General features: G+C 37.5%; 4 protein-coding genes across 4 annotated transcripts; 1 reads left to right on the top strand and 3 right to left on the bottom strand.

Moving 5' to 3' along the window:
* Positions 1–224: 224 nt before the first annotated feature.
* On the bottom strand, positions 225–1,407 carry LOC110769544 (LOW protein: ATP-dependent RNA helicase-like protein). The gene has a single exon (XM_021973545.2). It carries the CDS (start codon positions 1,037–1,039, stop codon positions 398–400), a length of 642 nt encoding a protein of 213 aa, XP_021829237.2. The 5' UTR covers positions 1,040–1,407; the 3' UTR covers positions 225–397.
* A 1,067-nt stretch (positions 1,408–2,474) lies between these two features.
* On the bottom strand, positions 2,475–8,179 carry LOC110769543 (RAD3-like DNA-binding helicase protein). The gene is made up of 9 exons (XM_021973544.2): positions 7,910–8,179; positions 6,765–7,412; positions 6,603–6,691; positions 5,231–5,584; positions 4,613–4,912; positions 4,287–4,520; positions 3,972–4,193; positions 3,134–3,704; positions 2,475–2,817 (listed from the first exon to the last, which is right to left on the bottom strand). The coding sequence occupies exons 1-9, from the start codon at positions 8,052–8,054 to the stop codon at positions 2,603–2,605; spliced, it is 2,778 nt and encodes a 925-aa protein (XP_021829236.1). The 5' UTR covers positions 8,055–8,179; the 3' UTR covers positions 2,475–2,602.
* A 933-nt stretch (positions 8,180–9,112) lies between these two features.
* LOC110769545 (Zinc-binding ribosomal protein family protein) lies at positions 9,113–10,193 on the top strand. Its single transcript, XM_021973546.2, has 4 exons — positions 9,113–9,250; positions 9,378–9,513; positions 9,742–9,843; positions 9,959–10,193. Exons 1-4 carry the CDS (start codon positions 9,248–9,250, stop codon positions 10,003–10,005), a joined length of 288 nt encoding a protein of 95 aa, XP_021829238.1. The 5' UTR covers positions 9,113–9,247; the 3' UTR covers positions 10,006–10,193.
* A 957-nt stretch (positions 10,194–11,150) lies between these two features.
* LOC110769541 (phox (PX) domain-containing protein) lies at positions 11,151–19,025 on the bottom strand. The gene is made up of 15 exons (XM_021973543.2): positions 18,550–19,025; positions 17,506–17,899; positions 17,244–17,421; positions 16,963–17,102; positions 15,664–16,882; positions 15,459–15,559; positions 15,171–15,315; positions 15,006–15,074; positions 14,856–14,901; positions 14,404–14,762; positions 14,163–14,242; positions 13,943–14,078; positions 11,912–12,092; positions 11,709–11,791; positions 11,151–11,610 (listed from the first exon to the last, which is right to left on the bottom strand). Exons 1-15 carry the CDS (start codon positions 18,656–18,658, stop codon positions 11,479–11,481), a joined length of 3,372 nt encoding a protein of 1,123 aa, XP_021829235.2. The 5' UTR covers positions 18,659–19,025; the 3' UTR covers positions 11,151–11,478.
* Positions 19,026–19,868: the final 843 nt, after the last annotated feature.

Here is a 19,868-nt window from a genome sequence, read left to right as displayed (position 1 = left end):
ACTTATCTAATCACAGGGGAAAAGTTAATGCAGGTTTTCATTGATGAACAGGCTCTAATGTGAGTGAGTGCAAAGATGCTTGAAAAGGAAATATCCTATACATGACATTTTGAAGTAAGTCATGGCTAGAAATGATTGTTATTACAGAAAACCTGTGCTGCTTGCAATTAAGTATCTTCATGGAAGAAGGCACCTAATGCTAGTGCCTATGGGGTCACAAGACAGATTCAAACAAACAGTATTGGATTCAGAAAGGTGTACAAGCTTTGCAAAGTGAAAATAAAAACCAAACACACACACAAACAATGGGGAGTTACACACAAAGTGGAAAAGGAAACAAAATGGGGAAAGAACAACAGATCTATATGCACAAGGAATAAATCACCAACACATTCATCTACAACCTAATTGAGCCAAGTCTCTGTGATCCAAGTCTCCTCTTTGAATTGTTGATGTTGATAGACGCCGGTGGAACAGAGAAGTCCGAGTACATATCCAAGAAGAATTTATCAACAATGTCAACGTATACCGGACTTTTGAGGCGAGAGTAGTAATGAAGTGCCTCTTCTACATCCAGCACTTGTTCTACATCACTGGTATCCACCATTTCGAATTCCTTCATCCTTTTAGCTAAGCTTCCTCCATTCATGCTCTGCAAAGATGACTGAACTTCTTTTTTTCCCAGATGATGAGAACTTCCCATCTGCTTCTTTTGCTTTAATCCCCCTTCTTGTTTGCTCTTCTTAGGACTCTGCTTTGAAAAATCCAGAAAGCTCCCATTACATGCATCATCTTCCTCTGTTGGTTCTTTTGAAGCACCATCTCTCTTGTTTGCCTTATTTAGAGTAGACTCCCAGTCATCATAAAAATCAGTGTAGAACTGATCTGTTGGGTGATATTTCGGGTCTCTCCCACAATAGAAGGGATTGAAAGAAAGGGTTTTGGGCAATTTCTTGTATCCACCAAAGAAGGACTTGAGGTTTCCAAGAGTTTTGTGAAAGAAGTTTTTGCTGTTATGAATGGTTTCTTGTAGCACCATTGCTGGCTCCACTAAAGTATAGCAAGGCTAGTTGTTCCTCTCTTTCCCTCACTGCCTCAGTCTACAAGAACAGACAAAACCCTAATCTGTTTTGGCTTCAAATCTCTCCTCTTCTGATATTGCTTCAATGTAACAGATGAGAGAGATTAGACAGTTCAAGCTCAGTTCAAGCTCCTCTTCTGATATTGCTTCAAATCTCTCTCTCTCTGTCTCTCTCTCAAGCTATTGACTCAACTGATTATATGATCATAGATCAGAAGGCCTGGCTTATTATGGCTTTGAGCAAATTAAAGTTTGTCAATAGTTTAATGGAGACACATTCAAGATATTCAAAAGACACTAAAAAGTAGATTACCAGATTGCGGACGTTGGGGTCCAATTATACCATATATTTTTTTGTTTTTGACTACTTGTTGTATAAAGTGCAGTGGCATTGATTAAGATGCAAAGCTAAAGCCTAAAGGCAGTGGTGCTGTAATTTAATAAGGTTAAAGGTAGTGGATTGGCGAATGCAAAAATTAATTGTTGTTAAAAACAAAACAAAAACAAAATAAAAAATTGAATGTGTTGCCTAAATTTCGGCCCATGTGGCCCATATACCCCAATGGTCCTGTTTGATCATTAGAGAAGTCTGCCCCACAGTCATAACATAAGAAATTAGTATGACATTGTGGGTGCCAAAACCGTTCTAGAAGTACACACAAGCAGCAGGCCTTGTAGTAGATCAAGAGTCAACTAGTTCTGATTAGCAAAATAATTTGGGATTAGGTGACCCTTAAAAACAAGATTAATTTGAATTAATTGGACTAATCACAATTCCCATTATATTAAAAGAAGGAGCTGCCTGGTCCCCTTCTGCAAGGCTGCTGCCATGTTCTGCTGATATCAGGATAAGGTGCATTTGGAATTCTGCACACTCAGGTCACTTTCTCACAGTTGCCATTATTAAAAACAAACCTCCCTCCATCCTCTCATACTTTAAAATCTGTTGCAGTCTGCAGAGGAATGGTAAATGATGTTGGCCTTATTTATACAACTCAGTGCACAAGATTGTGACTTCAGAATGACAAGTTGGGTCTGGTCATTAATGAGCCACCTTCCAGGCTGCAAGAAGACCCAACTCTTCACAACTTCTGTAATCACATATGTTTAGGCTTGTTTTTGTGGCATGGTTTTGCTTGTCTTATTTGTCAATTCAATGTAACTATTGTAGATCCTTCTTGAGAGAAGAATGAATCAGGAAGAATTTTTCCTCTTGACATCCAACCATTTCATTGTATCAAACATATTAAGAGATTATCCACATCAAATCATTCTTTACAATCCTATCAAACATATACTTTTTAAATATTTCTATTTGCTTGTTTTCTTTTGTTTTGTTTCAGCACCACTACTACTCCTATAGCTGCTGCGGCCCACGCAACTAAAAAGAATATGAAAATAGAACTAATGCATGGCTTTACCTGCATATTATGCAATCAAGTGAATACATAGCTTTATAAGATTTACTGAGCTATAGAGTCTTGCTTCTCTTCTCAATCTCAGCTACTTCCTCAATACAACTCATTGCTGCAACCATCTCTTCTTGTTATGTTTGAAGAACTGATGCAACATTCTATGAACTTCACCATAATCGGTTGAAGCAATGAAGCGATCCTTTATCCACTGAGGAAGCTTGCTCGTTGGATGGTAAAAATTTCGTTTGGAGGAATCAGATGCGTACCGTGTGTCGACTAGTAAAATTGCTGCATAGTCATTTATATGCCGGATTGCCCTACCTAATACAGTCAAGGAAAAAACCCATGTCAAGACAATTGAATGAGAAACTGACTTCAAAATATGTTTACATCAGTAACAAAAAAAAGATGATCATAGGACTGCAGCTAAATGGATGGCATACAAAAGGGGGCTGGTCAGCATTTGCAGAACTTGATAGTGAGAATATTTGGAGAATCATGTTTGGATGGGCATTGGATTTCCTGGTTCAGCCTTAACCTTATTCTAGATTATTCATGCATAGTTTCAAAAAAAACATCTTTAGGTTGGTCAGGCTTCATGCTTTTGAAAAATATTTAAAATTGTAAAACAACATACCAATGGACTGATTAACAGCTTTCATGCAAAGATTCTCATAATATTCTTTTCCTCTGCGTCTGCAACTTCTGAGGACATTAAAACCTGCATGTACTTCTCCACTGCACAGTTCATTACCAAGTGAAAGATTTGGTGTCTTAGTGGAATCTGAATCTCCCAACCCTTCAATATACTTCACCCTCTCCATTAACTCAATATCAGAAGGGCTAGCATAGGGCAGTCCAACCATGACTATACACCGGCCCATCCCATCACTTAAGTTGATGCCTTCTGATATCTTACCACCAACAACAGCAAGAAGCATTGCACCACTTTGAGAATGATTTTCTTTCTGCTCCCCGGAAGACAATGTATCAATTGTTTCCTTATATTCCTTGAGAACAGATTCTACATATGTATTCTTTCTAGGCTCTCTAAATAGACGCTTCTTCTTCTTAATCCTTTCAAGGATACCTGAAGCCTCCCAGGCATCATAAACTTGCCCTTCATAATCAAATGAGGAGAAGAAGACAACAATTCCCTCAGGAACCACTGTCACCAAATTACAAAGCAATTGCCCTAGTTCTTGTATCTGTAAATCCAAGCCCATCAACTTAAATAGTCAGCCACCATGTATAATGAACCCCAAAAAAAGCAATAAGCAGAAAAAGGATGCAACTGTACTTGACATAAAAAATAATCTTTCCACTGGGCTTGAACTGTGTATTATATTTTCAAAACAAAATAGGAGAATAAACGGTGATAAATACAATAATGACATAGTAATGACTTCATCCGAAAACGCTCAAAAGAGAGTAGTTTCCATAAATATATTCAGATAAGATTGCAATATACTTGCCATGATTGATGACCTTCTGGAGCTGTAGCTAAAATCAAAAGTGTGACCAGAAGGGCCACGGGAAACTGCAACTGGTAAAATGCTCTCCGGAGGAACAATGTGACTGCATGAAAAGAATTGCAACTGGTCCGGTGGTAACCAAGGGAAGAGTCGCTCCCTTGTTTCTTCTATAGGTTGCAGAGTTCCCCCAGCCAGTACTACAGAATGTGCTTGATCTACAATCTGTGTAAGGTTGAGAGTTAATGTTTCATAAGTAGGACATGAATACTAGGCTATGGAAACAAGCTATGTCAGAATAAGCAATTTTTGGCAAACCTCAGAAAAAATCTTATCCCCAGTGAGCATAACATATTTTATATATCGTCCTTCCTCTCTAGAGCATGTTGTACTAGTCCTTGAGATGATAATCCTCCCATCACCATCTTTATTTGTCAGTGATAGCAACAAATTTGTTAATGCTCGGAAACTGGACAGAGTGCTTCCGTCTTCACCGCCATTAAGTGCCACATTTTTTTGAAAGCTAGCTACTTTATCGCCATACCCACTAACCTGGCACACCAAGTACATTTTAACCTATAGATCATGGAAAGAGAAGGAAGAATAGCACCAGGTAACAATATACAATGGCAAGAAGGATTCACCTTGTGCATGATGTTGCTTTCCTTTATATACTGAAGCAATTTGACCAAGTTGATGTTGTCTACATTGAGGGTAAATAAAAAATCATTAATGGCCACAGAGGAAGTAGACGTCCCACTTGCTCCAGAAGCCTTTTCAGTATCACGGCAGGAATCTCCACAACTTCTATCATCTTTGAGAAACACTTGGCGGAAAGCCCGAGTGAGTACCATGAGAGTTTGGATATATCTACGATTACCAGGTCCCAATACATTGCAAAATCTTTCGAAGTACTTCTCAATGTGGCTGTGCACATCCTCCAGCTGTAAAGAAGTCAGGAGAACTGCTAAGATATCAAATTACAATTTGTATCGAAAACCTATACTATCAACACCAGAAGCTTACTTGGTGGCGCATATTAAGGTTCTAACCTTGGACAGTGCTAACCTTAGACTATACATAGTGAAGACTACAGAATGCTACATATGTTAAAGTTGACTGCTATTCTATCGTTGGATCATATATTTTGATAGATTTAGACAAGCAGTCAGAAGCACCCAAACTAGTTATATGAATGAAAAAGAAAGATAATCCAGTAGCTTTCAAGTTATTAGCTCAATAAAAGCTCATAATTTGATTACCTGCGACATAGTGATTCTTGAGTCATACATGCTGATTAAGGAGTCAGCTAGATTGTGAGCCTCATCTATAATAACGATATTATTCTTTAAATTGAGCCCAAGTGACTCGCGAGATGCTTTTGAAAGTAGAGATTGATACGGTAGAACCACCAGATCAGCAACAGCAACCATGCTTCGGGAGCCATAATATGGACAAGTCCTCATGCTTTTTCCAAGATGAACAAGATCTTCAATATCCAAGGCACCTTGTTGAGACATCATGCTCCTGAATTCCTTTTGTAGTTTATGTTTTCTAAGCATTGGGCAACCACAAGAAGCCTTGTTCCTGCGAATCCTTCCTCCTGCACCCACATTCTGCAGATCAATTCGATCATCAGTCAAGAGAAACCCCTAACACAGAATGAGCTGAGAATGCTGTAGATCATATGGGCATATGGCGCTTGATGGCTGGTGACCTTTAAATCAAGAAGAAAAGATTCCACTTGAGCCAAGATGTATACTTAGTTTTAAAAATTATTAATCCATGCCCTGATATACATGGAGGTCATTTCATTATTGATAAGAAACAGACCACCAGATCCGTTAGGTCTGTTGACCCACTTAAGTACTTCCAATTTATTCTTAGCCAAGAGCTATATTCTTAAGAAATTGGTTGAACACATTGGTGCACGATCATATGTAGACAATTCAATATGATTAGATATTCACATTTACAAGAAAACCTATTCAATTAGATCATGTGTCCGTTCTGGCATTGGCATAAAGCATGCAGCACAGGGTAAAACAGGTCATCTGCTATATATCATGCATTTCTTATAAAAATAAATATATGATTATGCATTTCTTATGAAAAATATAAATGGCCATGCATTTCTTATCAATAATGCTTACAGACATGCATTTGTTACTTAGCTTAGCAGGCAAAGCGCAGAATTAGCATTGGGCATCCAATGAGCCAGATGCTGGATTAGAGAGCTAGAACCGTACAGTGATATCAAATAATGGTATATAGCGATAATTGAGTACGTACTTCGACCACAGAATGTAAGGTTAAATGGTTCTAAAACTGAAGGGCATGTACCAGACAAACAAATTATTTTTTCTCAAATGATATTGGGGGAAGAGGATTCAAACTCACAACCTCAAGTAGTCCTGTGTAGGGGTAAATGCAATCAGATAGGAAACCATAACAGAATGATTGATTAGAAGGATAAGCACTAATGATCTTTAGTTACAAAAATAATTAGATATCATCTATCTATCCAGAGAAATCCAATTCTGTAGTTGGACAAATGTCCCGAGGCCAGTGAAACAAATTAAATCAAGTGTATGAATTATAACTAATGGGACTTTAAATGGATATATTTGTTACCTTGATTTTGGAAACTTCCTTATTCTTGTTTCTTTGAAGTTCCAAACAGCGTTCATTAATGCGAGTTGAGTTTCCAAGTTTCAATACATCTGAAATCATGCCCCAGAAGAAGGTAAACACCATTCAAATTGAAATTTAATAATTCAATGATATGTTCCATACCTTCGTTGATGCAGAAGTTCCTCCTTGAGCCCAAACAGACCACCTTCATCTCATTAGCAAAGACAGTCTTCTTTAACTCCTTTATGAACTGTGAAAGCTGTGAATGTGTTCGGCTACAAAAATAAACCTGCAGCTTCTCGTCCTCCTCATATTCATCATCACCAGACCCATCTTCTTCATCTTCCTCGCTCGATGAACTAAGGGAAACCCCAGCAACCTTCCTCTTTGACTTCCCACCACCCAGATTCCCTTCCTCTTCACTTTCATAATCCTCCACCAAAAAATCTTCATCACTCAACTCCACAGCATCGTTGCTCATTTGCAAATTGTTTCCCTCTTTCTTTGTGCAAGGCTCCTCCTCAACACTCCGCGAGAACAAATCTCTACAATTTTCATGGTTCCTTCTCTTATCGACCCTTCGAAATCCAACACCAAACTTCTCCTTCTTTTTAGTCTTCATCTCCTCACCCTGCTTGTATTTGTTAATGACAGCATTTCTCATCCAATCAGGTTCATCATCTGAGTCAACTTGACCCTCTTTTGCACCATTACGATCAGATTCAATCCTATCTTCAGTCTTCTGTTGTTGCCTCCTATCAACCACCCATTGCAAAGCACTACAAATGATACTGAGAGTTTTTCCAGTCCCTATTGAAGTACAATGATTTCAAATCAAACCCAATAGAATAAGAAAAGGGAAGTTTTCGACAAAAAGTAAGGAAAAAAAGAAGGAAAAGTATTGAAATTAAAGTTTGTCGGTAATTGTAACTTCAAACTACTTCAACTCTAAAGTATACTAACTCTAAATTTGCATTTTGGGGGCACATTGACACAAATTCTTGTTTTTATTTGGTTCTCTCCATTGTCCTAGCAGTCAAAAGTGCATACAAGCAACCAAATCAAAAGGTTTTCCCATTCCTTTGAACTTGATAAAGAGTAATAATCTTGAATCTTAGTTCATCTATGACATAAATAAATAAATAAAAATTATGTGACAACAAGTGGCGGATGCCTAAAAAATGCAAGCATATAAAATGAGGGTTTTTCAATCAAAGTCGTAAGCTTGAATCTTCGATAATGGAGAAAAATATGCCTAAAAGGAAGAGTCCTATAGCATAGAGATTGAGCGGTGAGCTATGACTTGCCTGTGGGGCTTTCGAGCATGGAAAGACCTCCTTTGCTGAGAGAGTGATAGAGGGCGTTCATGAAATCGATCTGTATGGCGTAGGGTTTGTACGGAAATGCTGGGAAGTTTGGGGCTTCCTCCCCTTTTTCTTTTTTCTCTTCCATTTCGTCTTTCTCTCTGCTTTTCTTCTTCGATTTTTAAGAGAGCTGGATTGCTTTGCTCTGGTAGCTCTTTCTCTCTCTCTCTCTCTACTCTCAAGCTCGACTCTGTAGACCTCTGTTTCGCGCGCTTTCACTTCACTCCCGCGAGGAACAAAAATGGGCCTTTCCAATTGGGCCATTTTGTTTTAAATTTTTTTTATACGAAGAATTAGGCCATTTGTCTAATTAATTCCTTTTTTTTCTTTATTTAATTTTTTGTTAATGAAAATAAATTTTATCCTTACATACTTCACAATGTGATCTTCCAAAATGAATTTTGTATCACATATTTCACTTATTAATGAAACATGATCATGACCCAAGAAATTATAAGTGTGAATGATCATCTAAAGAAAACTCGGCAAATATATGATTAATTGACTAGATCAAGTTAACAATGAACGCATATTTTTCTTTTTGCTTTTTTTATACAAGCGATACTGGGTAAAGGGAGATTCAAATATAAGATCTCGAGTGTAGAAATAACTGCTTTTAGCAACTTGAGTTAGAGCATCTCCAACCGATATGTCAAAAGTGTCACATAGATATTTAGCAACTAGAAATAACATCTCACACACTTCAACCGATGTGTTAAAGCTGATGTGGAATGAAGGCTGAAGATTGAGATGTTATTTTTGACATCCCAAAAGCAAGATGTCAAATGAATATTTTATTATTTTTTCTTTTCTATTCTTTTTAATTAAAAATAAATCAACACTAAAATATAATAAAATAATAATTTAATTTGACATATCGGGTGGAGTGTAAAGCTGTGTAAGATGTCAAATTACCACATCAGCCATCAAATTTAAATTTGATATTTGGTATTTGACATCTCCCTTGAAGATGCTCTTACAAGTCCCTTGCACGTTTTTTGATTCCTAAGCCCAGCATAAAAAAAACACCTCTTCTTTCTCCTTTGGTATATTGGAGGCCAAAGGCCCAAAACAGAGGAACAGGAAGACACATGAGCCACAAAGTCAGGCCCATATCTACACTCAAAGCCCAGGCCGACAAATACCATCATTATTCAGCTAAGAAGTTCGACTCACCCTAAAACCCTCATTCGCTTTCATATATATATTCACCCTCTCCGCCGCTCACTTCTTTAGCCTAAACACCTCCATCTCACAAGCTAGGGTTTTCTCTGCGCTCCAATGGTACCTCTTTATCACTCCTTTGCTCTCTATGTATTCTGTTGTACTGGGTTTTGGTAGATCACCGTGTTTACGTGAACTGATCGGGTTTTTTTTTTTTTTTCTGTGGGAATGAAACAAATGGACACAGGGGAAGGGAACAGGGAGTTTTGGTAAGAGGAGGAACAAGACCCACACCCTCTGCGTGAGGTGTGGACGTCGCAGCTTCCACTTGCAGAAGAGTCGCTGCTCGGCTTGTGCTTTTCCTGCTGCTCGCAAGAGGAAGTGTATGTCTTCAAACCTAGTATACATAATCTATCTCTATTGGTCATAATATGAATCTGGTAGATGATTTGTTGATGTGCTTTGCATTTTTGTTGAGATTTTTGAATACCCAGGAAATGAATTTTTCATTTTGACGATGATTTTCAGGAAAATGTTTCCTTTTTATGATTTTTCTTCTGGGTTTATTTTTATGGCTTTGTGTTGTTTTTTGTTGGTATTAAAAAAAATAGACAACTGGAGTGTTAAGGCCATCCGAAGGAAGACCACTGGAACTGGAAGGATGAGGTATCTGCGCAATGTTCCTCGCAGATTCAAGAGTGGCTTCAGAGAAGGTATCAGTCAGATCATGTTTCTATTGTTTGATGTTGATGGCATTGCTCTATTTGTTGTTCTTCATTTGTTTGTTTTGTGCCTATATTTTGATTTTCTTATTTGTTTTTTGAATAGGTACTGAAGCTGCACCAAGGAAGAAGGGAGCAGCAGCAACTGCTTAAGCCTTCCAATGGGTGATTTTGAATGTCATTTGGGGTACCCAATTATAGCTTTAGAAAGCGATTTTATGAGTTTGGACAAGTTCTCTATGAGCTTTGTTTTTGTTTTTGATGGATGTTATAACTTTTATTGTTTTAATTGGGATCTTCATTTCCTTTTAATAGTAGTTGCTTTCAGTTTGTGACAAGAATGAATGAGCCTCTTGTTGCCTTTTCTAATTAATGTTTTAATGATGTCCAAGATTTTGTTGGGTTTTGGTTGGTTTCTGGGACTAGACTGAGCAATGAGTTAGGTTTTTCTAGTTCATTAAGGTTATATTGGGTTTATGATATCCAAGTTTGCCCATGAATGCGAGGCTAACGACTGTAGTGATAGTCAACTTACTTTACACTCACGACATTGTTCATATCCAGTTGGGTCATGGAATTAGTATGATATTGATTCAGTGGCTTGGTAAAATTCAAATGGAGAGATAGTTGTGGGGCAGGGCTTGCAGTCATAGTTACTGTCTTGTTGATTCAGATGCAGTACCTGTAGATGTTTGCATGTGAATTGGTTCTGTAACTTCTGTTACTGTCGACTAGGTAGTGTGATTGTTCTGGTTTTGGTTTATTATTCTGATTAATGAAGCGTTAGTTGGTTAGTCGTAGGTTTATTAGTTTGATTAACGTAGTGTTGATAAAAGCTACTCTGAATTTTGCCCGTAACATATTATTGTGAAAATGGACAGCATTGGTAAATGATTTAGCATCGCATTATAATCAGTGTGTCCTCTGGCCATGATTGCCTAGAGATATCAAGTCTCGAACATAGGATCTCGAGTACAGGAGTAAATGATTTAAATTGCTTGAATTACAACTTTAAGTGTCCCTTTCAACACCCTATGAGTTTGCTAAATCATTTTTTTCCATGAGATTGTAAACTATGGTTTCATGGTGATCGTAAGAAATGTTTGAAATGGTGCCTAAATATCCTCTTATAATGAGGGTGTGCACAAAATATTCATGTTCCTTGCTGGTAATTAAATAAACATCACTATTTTTTATGCGGAACATCTGAAATATGAAATTTCTTGATTTGTCAAGTCGGTGCAATAATTGTAAATGTAATCCAATTTGGTCAGATGAATAATCGGAAAACTAAAGGAGACAAAAAGAAAGATAAGATACGAGTCCTGAAGTAGGCCGAAAGAACAAAGAGTAGTTTCTGAATATGAGGTATTGTATATTTGCACTAATCTCAAGATTTACAATGAATTTCCTTAAGATGCTAACTAAAGAGCTACTTACAAAATTCAGACAAGAATGACTTGATTCTCTTGATGCCAATACAAATGAAAGGCAACGAATTCGGATGCATAAAAACCAAACCAGACCACAGAATCATGTTGCCAGGCTATGTTCCAGATGAGGAAGAAACTATGCTGAGCAATGGACTCGATCTCAAAATTTATCATCAAATAGAATGACCCGCAATTACGCTTTAAACTCACCAAATCTATGCTTTTCTTCATGCAACTGCTTAAACACGTAATCCAGCTCTGGAAATGCCGACATAAGCAGCAGCTCCAGAAGGTCATAAGCCAGTTGTTTCAAACAAACAGAGGACTATTCAAAGAAGAAAAGAAGCTGTTACAACTCTCTAAAAGAATCCAGATAAGAAAATACAAGACGCATCCTTAACCTTCTAAAAAACAATTAATTACCTGAAGAAAGTAATAGAGATCCTTGGCGCATTTGTCATACTCCCTACTACCAACCAGACTGACAATAGCAGCAGGTGCTTTATCTGCATTTAGAACCAGAAAATTTGAGTATGTTATTGACGGTCCCAATATACACAGGTATGAATTAAATATACTGCTGCTAAATGCAGAAAATAATAGGGTTTTGCAGAACAAGGTAATACCAATCATTAGCTCATAAACCAACTTTGCACGTCGATCTGCCTCCTGTTTCTGCTGCTCATCAAATCTAAGTGATGATATTTCTGTAGGTTTCTGGCCCTGAGGTGAATTTTGCGCTCGGTTGGTGGATGGTGGTCTTCGCTTTGGATGCTTGGTTATAAATATTCCATCAGGCCATAGTATCTATCAAAGACAAGTAATCAATTAACACCAGCATCCAAGTCTTCCATTTTAAAACTATCAGAGTTACTTTTTAATGGCTCCCTTAATTATGCGCAATGAATTAACGTAGGGAAGCGGGCTAGCCCCGGAAAACAACAGGAACTAATTAAGCTGTGAACATTTATTGATATTAAGATCGGTGGAGCATTGTGAATGACATAGGACAAAGAGTAAGGGATAGGAGAGAAGGAGAGATCTGTGGACTCACTGCAAACTCAGACATCGCACCAAAGTTCTCTTGCAATCACTCCAGTAGAGATTAGAAATGTCTTACATTGTTCACTTCTTTCAAAGTTTACAAAATAACCGTTCTTATAGGGCTCATTTGTACATGAAGCATTAAAAGACCCAAACTTATACACTTACGGATTCTAAACGACAACACTTGAAGACATACATCATGTGACATAAAAATATTCAAACGCAATGAAGAAAAGGCTCCAAGATATATAGACTTCAAATAGATGTATAAATTGCATTAATTACACAAAAACTATGGACTCTTAATCATGCAGTGCTTGGTACCTGCATGGGGTTACTTATCATACCTTGAACTTAGCTCCCACATCAGTCAGGTTGTTTCACTTTTTCCCTTGCTACTCTTGATAGTAGGGAATATTTATATTTAACAAAAGTAATACGCCTTAAAAAAAAGGCAGTAAAGATGCATTAACCTTTAACCTATACAGAGAGTAACATGTTAAATTTAAAACTCTGTTGCTATTGAAGTACGGAACACTACAGTGCATCCACCCAGACCCTGAAGATACACGATGAAATATTCTGCAAGATAGCATTTTCAATTCTGGTTTGGGGCTTTTATTTTTAATCAGAGATAGAGAAAGGAAAATCGGAGAATAATAAAACGAGATGATAACACAATGAGAAAATGGATATGGAACAGTCCATAAAATAAAAACCAAAACTATATTAAAAAAAAAAAATTGCTTTAGTTTTATGTAGTTTTTCTTTTCTTGGTTTTAGTTTCACGTGGTCTCCCTCATTTCTTGATCACATCTCTCATATCTCACCCCTCTCCCTGTTCTATCCCACATATATTTTTCCTCTCTAACTTCAAAATAACATAAAGTTATAAAACGAGCCCTCATTAAATCATTAATAGAATTCAAAATCAGCTTGCTAAGGGCCCATTTTTAACTTCTTCTTTTTTTGGTATTTTTTAATCGAAAATAAGGAACAAGAAAGATGATGGAGTGGGGAGGAGAGGAGTAAATACATATACAGTGTGTTTTCCCAATAAAAACTCTAAATAGTTGTTAATAGTTTTTAATTTTTTAGTTTTTTAGTTTTAGTTCTATGCACTCTACTTCTTTTCTTATTCACCTCTCTCATCTCTCAACTTCATTTCCCCATTCTTCAAAACATTTCCCCTCTCTTTCTTTAACTGAAAAAAAAAAAAACAAGAACCTTATCGAATGAACCCTCTCAAGATTAGATGTGAGCCCACATAATCACTTAGCATTCCATATATTATAGAGCCCATCTCTCCCCTAAAACAAATGTTAAATTCTGTAGTGTTGGCCACACAGCAAATGCCGTCACCAACTTCTTTACATTTGAACTACGTCAGTCTTAAGCAATTCTCTTACATTCTATAAGTAAAACGCAGTCTGCATTAATTTCCCTCGCCATGACAATAGCTACAAACAGAATAAAGTCACAAAATGCATAAAATAAACTTGTAAACCTTCTAAAGCACCAAATTTCAATCTATTAGACATAATAAATAAGTACATGTGAGCTTACAGAACTCATTGGACTAAAAGGAAGTAAATGACGCCTAAACGTACCTGCTCAACTCGCTTGATCCCAGAAGCCACCACCAATCCCTTACGCAAAAGCTGGATTTTCTCTATTAACCAGTCGTCGAAGGCATCACCCATCCCTAGCTGTAGTATTTGTTTGGCCACCCAGAAAGCCTTCCGCCTATAGTTTCAGAAGATATAAATGGCTCAATTCAATATCACAACGCAACATAAGGGCATAGTTCTGCAATCATATACAAAATACCTGATCCATCCACCATCTTGGAGCTGAAAAATGACATCCACCAAATCTAAGATAGGAACACTTAAATTTGGAGGCACCCACTGCACCAACCAAGTATGTGTTTAGCGCATACAAGCCATATCGCATCATGGTTAAGTAAAATTATTCTAAAATTACAGCTACAAATCCTCTTCAAAGTCTAGAATCTCTAGAAATATCAGAAAATGAAACCTCACAAAACAAATTGCGCTTAGAGTTTTACCTCTGTAGGAAGGGTAGGGTCTGTATCAGTATCAACAAACAATTCAATTTCTTTTTCGTCTCTTCCTTGTATGGTCTTACCCAAGTTGATGAGAGAAGATGCATCTTTTTTTCCTCTAGTATCTGAATCAGTGGCACCAAGTGACTTTCCAAAATCGTTACCAGGATTTTTGACCGGAGAAGAAGGGCCTTTTGTGTTCACTCTTAACCCATCTGCCCCAACATTATTCTTCAGTTGTAAAGCAGAATCCTTAACTCTGGTGCCTATAGGTTCCCTCTTCAAGGAAAACGGATCAGTCACAGGCCCACCAAAATTTGAAACCTGTTTACTCTTTTCAGATGGCTTATCATCTAGGTTAACTAGAAAATTCCCAAATGAAAAAGGAAAATTAGAATGAGTGAGAAAAAGGAAAAGATACTAATAAATTAAAACTAGGCATTTAACTGATTTACCTGACAGTGTTTTGATTATAGAAAAGGAATTTGTAAATACATAAGTCTGCATTTGAAAGATATAAAGTGATAAGTGTTCCTCCCAAATTTACAAACATCATAACCGCCTCTCCTGTAATCAAAATCAGTAAGAAGAGAAAATTACTGAACCTGGGAGTCGACACTTAGGAAATCCCAAACTTCAATGGATCCTGAAACTGTTGGAAGCTGCATAAGCTTCTGAGAAACAACGATAAAAGTTAACGAATGATTAAAGGCTTAAGACAATAATATTATTATCCAGAGCAGCAAGAAAAGGGGGATTGAGTTGTTAACCTTTACATATTTGTCAAGCAATATACATCGTTCTTGAATAACAGCTAAATCCAAACCAGTTGACAGAAAATGCTTTGGCGGCAAATGTAGGTTGTACTCGGGAAACTCTTTTAGACGCCGATGTAGCTCCTCAAAATGACGAAATCTGTAGGGAGATACACCATAATGTTGAGTTACCAAAGCAAAGGTACAATAGAAAAGTATAGACCTCATCTTCTTGACATGTGAGAAAATTACAGAAGATATCACTGAAGGATGAAGCATAAATTTAGACCACAATGTTACCACCTTCTTTTGATTGACCAACTATTATTATTTACATCCGAAACAGATATGGAATATACGGCAAATGTTTTTGAGTCACTCTTCACAATATTTGCACCCAATACCTGCAACAGAAAATGGGTTTACATACTTTGCATCTATGAACGTATCAGAAAACAAAATTAAGCATGCACAATCAAGACAAACTAGTAAGATCTAAGGTAAGTACCTCACATTTCAACTTGAAAAAAGAATCCACTGCCATAGAATTTTTCAGGGAATTAAAAGTCAGACTATGACTACCAGCAAAAGATAGAGAAGTTGCAGATGAAGAAGTGGCTGCCCCACTGTTAACTCTACCCAAACCTTCAATGTCAGAATCATCACTGGAATCCTCAATATTTACATGTCCTTTTGGCGAATTAAGTATGTCCTGTCCATCTCCAGACAAGAAGCTTGTTCTCTCAACCTCTTGCCAAACGGGTACTTTCTTATTGCTTGGTCTAGATCTTTTCTGGCCAGACTGGGCTTTAGGCAATCTTTGAAAGTGAAGATTTCCTTTACCAGTCCTTTTCGTAATACGGCGTTCTGAATTTTCAAGTGGGTGATGAATGTGAGACAATGGCATATTTCTATTACTTTTACCGTCCCAAACTTTAGTTCCAGGAGAATCAAGACCTGTTACACTGTCTGTCTCTTCATCTTCAGAAGTATAAGAAGTACTGCTTCCTGAATCAACCTCCTCCAACCGCATGTGGTTGTGTTCATCATCTCCTTGATATGAAGCAACTGGAGAGTGATTTGGTGTATTTTGAGCTCCAGGGTGGAAAGCATTTTCTACCTTCAACTGAGTGGTGCATCCAGAGTGAGAAGTGCTTCTCTCAGAAAGATTGAGCTTAGATATAATTTCCTTGTCTTTGGGCCTAGATTTTTCCATAACATGGTCCACTGTAACTGACTTCCCTCCAGAAGACTGCTCAATTATCGGATTTTCACCTTCCTTCTTTTTGTAATTTCTCCCTTTTGCCCACATGTTTTCAAAATTTTCAGGAGCAAGGGCTTGAGTCTTTCTGCGAGACATTAGATCTAACATATCTCCCCATTCTCCTCCCAAGTGGTTCCGTTCTATACCTCTTTCAATGCTATTTTGGGAGTTCATTGGCAAAGAACTCCATGAACGGGAAGACTGAGTATCAACCTTAAGCAGTGGATCTTTTGATCCATTTGCATTTTCTGTCACAGGTGTCTCCGCAGAAGTTCTCGACTGGCCGTTTTTTAATTGCACAAGTTCAACGCCAGTAACAGAAGGATCTAAGAACCTAGAAAAGTGATCCGATGAAATCTTTGAGGGGCCCTCTGGTTTGGATCGAGATTCCTCTTGTACCACCGTAACACCTTTAGCCTCAGTCATTTTTATGACCAACAATTCAATTCTTTCATTAATAAACCTATCACCAAAAAAGTTGAGGAGAAATGATACAGTAGTAATGCAGAAAGAAACATAAAGCAAATTAGAAGGAATGGATACCTTGGACTAGCCAAGTTTAAGACAGGTCGCATTACTGCACAAGCAAGAAGCTCTCTGACAATGTAACGGAAGAGAGAGCACTGCAAATCTTCAGGCTTGAATGTAAAAGAAATAAGGCCATCCATCAGATGCTGCAAAACCTGCAGATGAATGGTACATAAACATGGTCACCACAAATGAGAAAGCAGATAATTACATGGAGGAACCATACCTTAATTTTTCCAGGTAAGAAAGATTTACAGATTGACTAAGCAAAAATTAAAGAGCAGAAAGTAAACAACCTTGTGCTCAGATTCTGCAGAAAATAAAGCAGGATGCAATTTGTTTTCAGCAGCCAAGACAAGTCTCAATTCCATATCTCGTTTTTCAATTGTCAGCAATCCTGATTGTTGTTTTTCAATCTTTGCTTGTGCCATGCGGAAAAGCTCCAAGTGAGTGCATATGAGATTAATAAGATCCCTGCGCCATCATAAACATTAGATCTTCAGTAATCATTCAATTAGTCCTTTATAATACCCTGTTGAACATGTTAATAATCAGAACCTTGTGAGAAGATCAATTAGATTTATATTCCTCATGCGTCCTGAAATTTCCCCAAGAACATTGTTTACGATGCATGCCAGTTCTTCTGGACCTTGTCTATCTGGTGTTAGACGAGAATACCAAAGATCTGTCACAAACTCAGAAACTAGATGCCGGGTGAAGTGATCTATAGCTTCCTCAACAACAGGAGAATTGACTTTCCTTCTCCACTCGGATTTTTGACTAGTGTTAGGCCATTGAATAGGTTTGTTTTGGGAAGTAGTACTTGCCAAGGATGGTCTGCTGTTGTATGCTGCAGCTTTTCTTCGCATATCGTAATCCAGTGATAAGTAACGAAGGATGACAATCAAGGAGGCAGCAGCAGGCAAGTTGACCCAGACAGAGGAGCTTGTCACTGAAATTAAAACAAGAACAATAAGACACACCTCAAGGGAAGGAAAACATGAACATCACAGACGGCAAGAAGGTCTGTTACCCTCCATCACAATGCTGGCTTCTAACACAAGTAATAAATAATGGACACGAAACAACTGAAGCATGCCATCTACAACTAGATAGAACCAGAATACTAGATTTTCAAGGCCAAATATGTATCCTCCGCTTGTTTAACCTATAAAATTATGATACATCATTAAGTGGGTGGTACTGGGAGATGAATAAAACTAACTAATTAGCTCAAGTAATTGCATGCACAAGGAAAAGGTGATCACTTGCTTATTTGAATTGCAGTGTGTTTTACTCAAAGCCTTGCCAACAAAATTAACAGGAGAAATAATAAATTAGATATTTAAGAAGTGGATACCAAAAGAGCTAATTACCCATCCCTGCTTATCTCAATTAAAAAGGTTCATATCTGTTTGCTGTGCAATGCACATTAACGCAGTGATCATCACACAGACCATAATTGAACAATGCATATTCAATCTGAAATTGATCATAAACAAAACTAAAACCCAATTTATACCCAATTGTAATACGGCTTAAAACAAAAAAGAACCCAGCAAAAAAAAAAAAAAGGAGAAGAAGAGAAGAAGAAGAGCCTACAAGACATGAGGTATGATAAGCCAATGACGCAAATGGCGAGAAAGACAATCCGCTTCTTGGCTTCCTCAACGAGGTCGCGGATGGGCACTTGCTGCCTCTGCGTGCTCATTTCCAATCAAACCCAGAAACCCAAATCAATCCGTCAATTAAGCAATTCTAGTCTCTCGGATAATATCCACGGCAGGCTCGAATACCCAGAACAAATCCAATGGATTGCATTACGAGGACACGGTGATCGACGAGTGAATGAGGACTGGCGTGTGTTTGGTTGCAAGGAAAATGAGAAATGGAAGTGAAGGAAAGCAAGACGGTGATTCGAAGGCTTTGGGTTCAACGCGAGGACCGTTAGGTTTCGATGTTCATCTTTGATTTGCTCTGCTCTGCTTGCGTGGGGCTTTTATTCTTTTATTTTTTTCTCTTTCCTGTGTGCGTTTTTTTTTTCCTTTCTTTGTGACACTTTCTCTTCTTATTACGCACTCGTTTTATTGTGATGTGTATCTGAGTCTTGCCTGTCAAGATGTGTTTTGGATTTCTGGGTTTGATAATTTCAACTGCCACGACATTGTTGTCAAAAACATAGATTCTGGGTTTCTGCGGGGTGAAACCATAAATTTAAATTCCTATATTTTCGCTAACATATATTACCTATCTTTATATAATTGTAGCAATGGTCCTTGAACTTGTGCTCAATTCACATTTTAGTCATTGAATTCAAAAAATGATTGTTGTACTCCCTCAACTCCACTTATGCTCGATTCGCATTTTAGGAGTAATGGTTCTTGAACTTACACCTGATGTACATTTTAGTCCTCCAACTCGAATAATAGCTCTAATAATTCTCAACATCATTTTCTCTCACACCAGTCTAGTCCAGTCATCATAATCTACTAAATTTTCCATCGAATCAAAGGGCAACATGGCCATTTTATCTAGTTTTTACTTCCCACGAGATTCGTCCCAAAATCGTTGTGAATAATGACAAATTCAAGGACCGAAATGCAAATCAACACACAAATTCAAGGACTATTACTCTTAAAAACCAATTATTAATAACCAAATCTCCTACAATTATATTAGTTACAACATGATTATTCTCGATACAATTCATTAGGTTGACAAGTTGGGTTATAGCGTCCAAAAATGCTAGTGATACCACATTTATATACCTTTCTAATAGAGGTGGTATGCAAATATGACATGCCCAATATTGCTCCCCATCGTTCATTTCATTTCTTTGTTACGATTACAATTCTAATTTAGGATCTCTTCTTTTTAATTTATTATACATATATACACACATTTTTAGTTTGAGAGATAAA

This window comes from Prunus avium, chromosome 3, assembly GCF_965620075.1.
Source record: "Prunus avium chromosome 3, drPruAviu1.hap1.1, whole genome shotgun sequence".
Taxonomy (NCBI): Eukaryota; Viridiplantae; Streptophyta; class Magnoliopsida; order Rosales; family Rosaceae; genus Prunus; species Prunus avium.
The sequence above is the reverse complement of the archived record's forward strand: the minus strand, read 5'-3'. Positions and strand labels throughout refer to the sequence as shown.

What these genes read in the sequence shown, in the direction of transcription:
- LOC110769544 (XM_021973545.2), bottom strand. Translation starts at nt 1,039, where the DNA reads ATGGTGCTACAAGAAACCATTCATAACAGCAAAAACTTCTTTCACAAA.
- LOC110769543 (XM_021973544.2), bottom strand. Translation starts at nt 8,054, where the DNA reads ATGGAAGAGAAAAAAGAAAAAGGGGAGGAAGCCCCAAACTTCCCAGCA. An exon ending in CATGCTCGAAAGCCCCACAG is followed by an intron (nt 7,413 to 7,909) that starts GCAAGTCATAGC and finishes GTACTTCAATAG; the next exon opens with GGACTGGAAAAACTCTCAGT. An exon ending in GAACTTCTGCATCAACGAAG is followed by an intron (nt 6,692 to 6,764) that starts GTATGGAACATA and finishes GCATGATTTCAG; the next exon opens with ATGTATTGAAACTTGGAAAC.
- LOC110769545 (XM_021973546.2), top strand. An exon ending in TGCTGCTCGCAAGAGGAAGT is followed by an intron (nt 9,514 to 9,741) that starts GTATGTCTTCAA and finishes TAAAAAAAATAG; the next exon opens with ACAACTGGAGTGTTAAGGCC. An exon ending in CAAGAGTGGCTTCAGAGAAG is followed by an intron (nt 9,844 to 9,958) that starts GTATCAGTCAGA and finishes TTTTTTGAATAG; the next exon opens with GTACTGAAGCTGCACCAAGG.
- LOC110769541 (XM_021973543.2), bottom strand. Translation starts at nt 18,658, where the DNA reads ATGAGCACGCAGAGGCAGCAAGTGCCCATCCGCGACCTCGTTGAGGAA. An exon ending in CTTATCATACCTCATGTCTT is followed by an intron (nt 17,900 to 18,549) that starts GTAGGCTCTTCT and finishes TTTTAATTTCAG; the next exon opens with TGACAAGCTCCTCTGTCTGG. An exon ending in GGATCAAGCGAGTTGAGCAG is followed by an intron (nt 12,093 to 13,942) that starts GTACGTTTAGGC and finishes TGTCTTTGATAG; the next exon opens with ATACTATGGCCTGATGGAAT.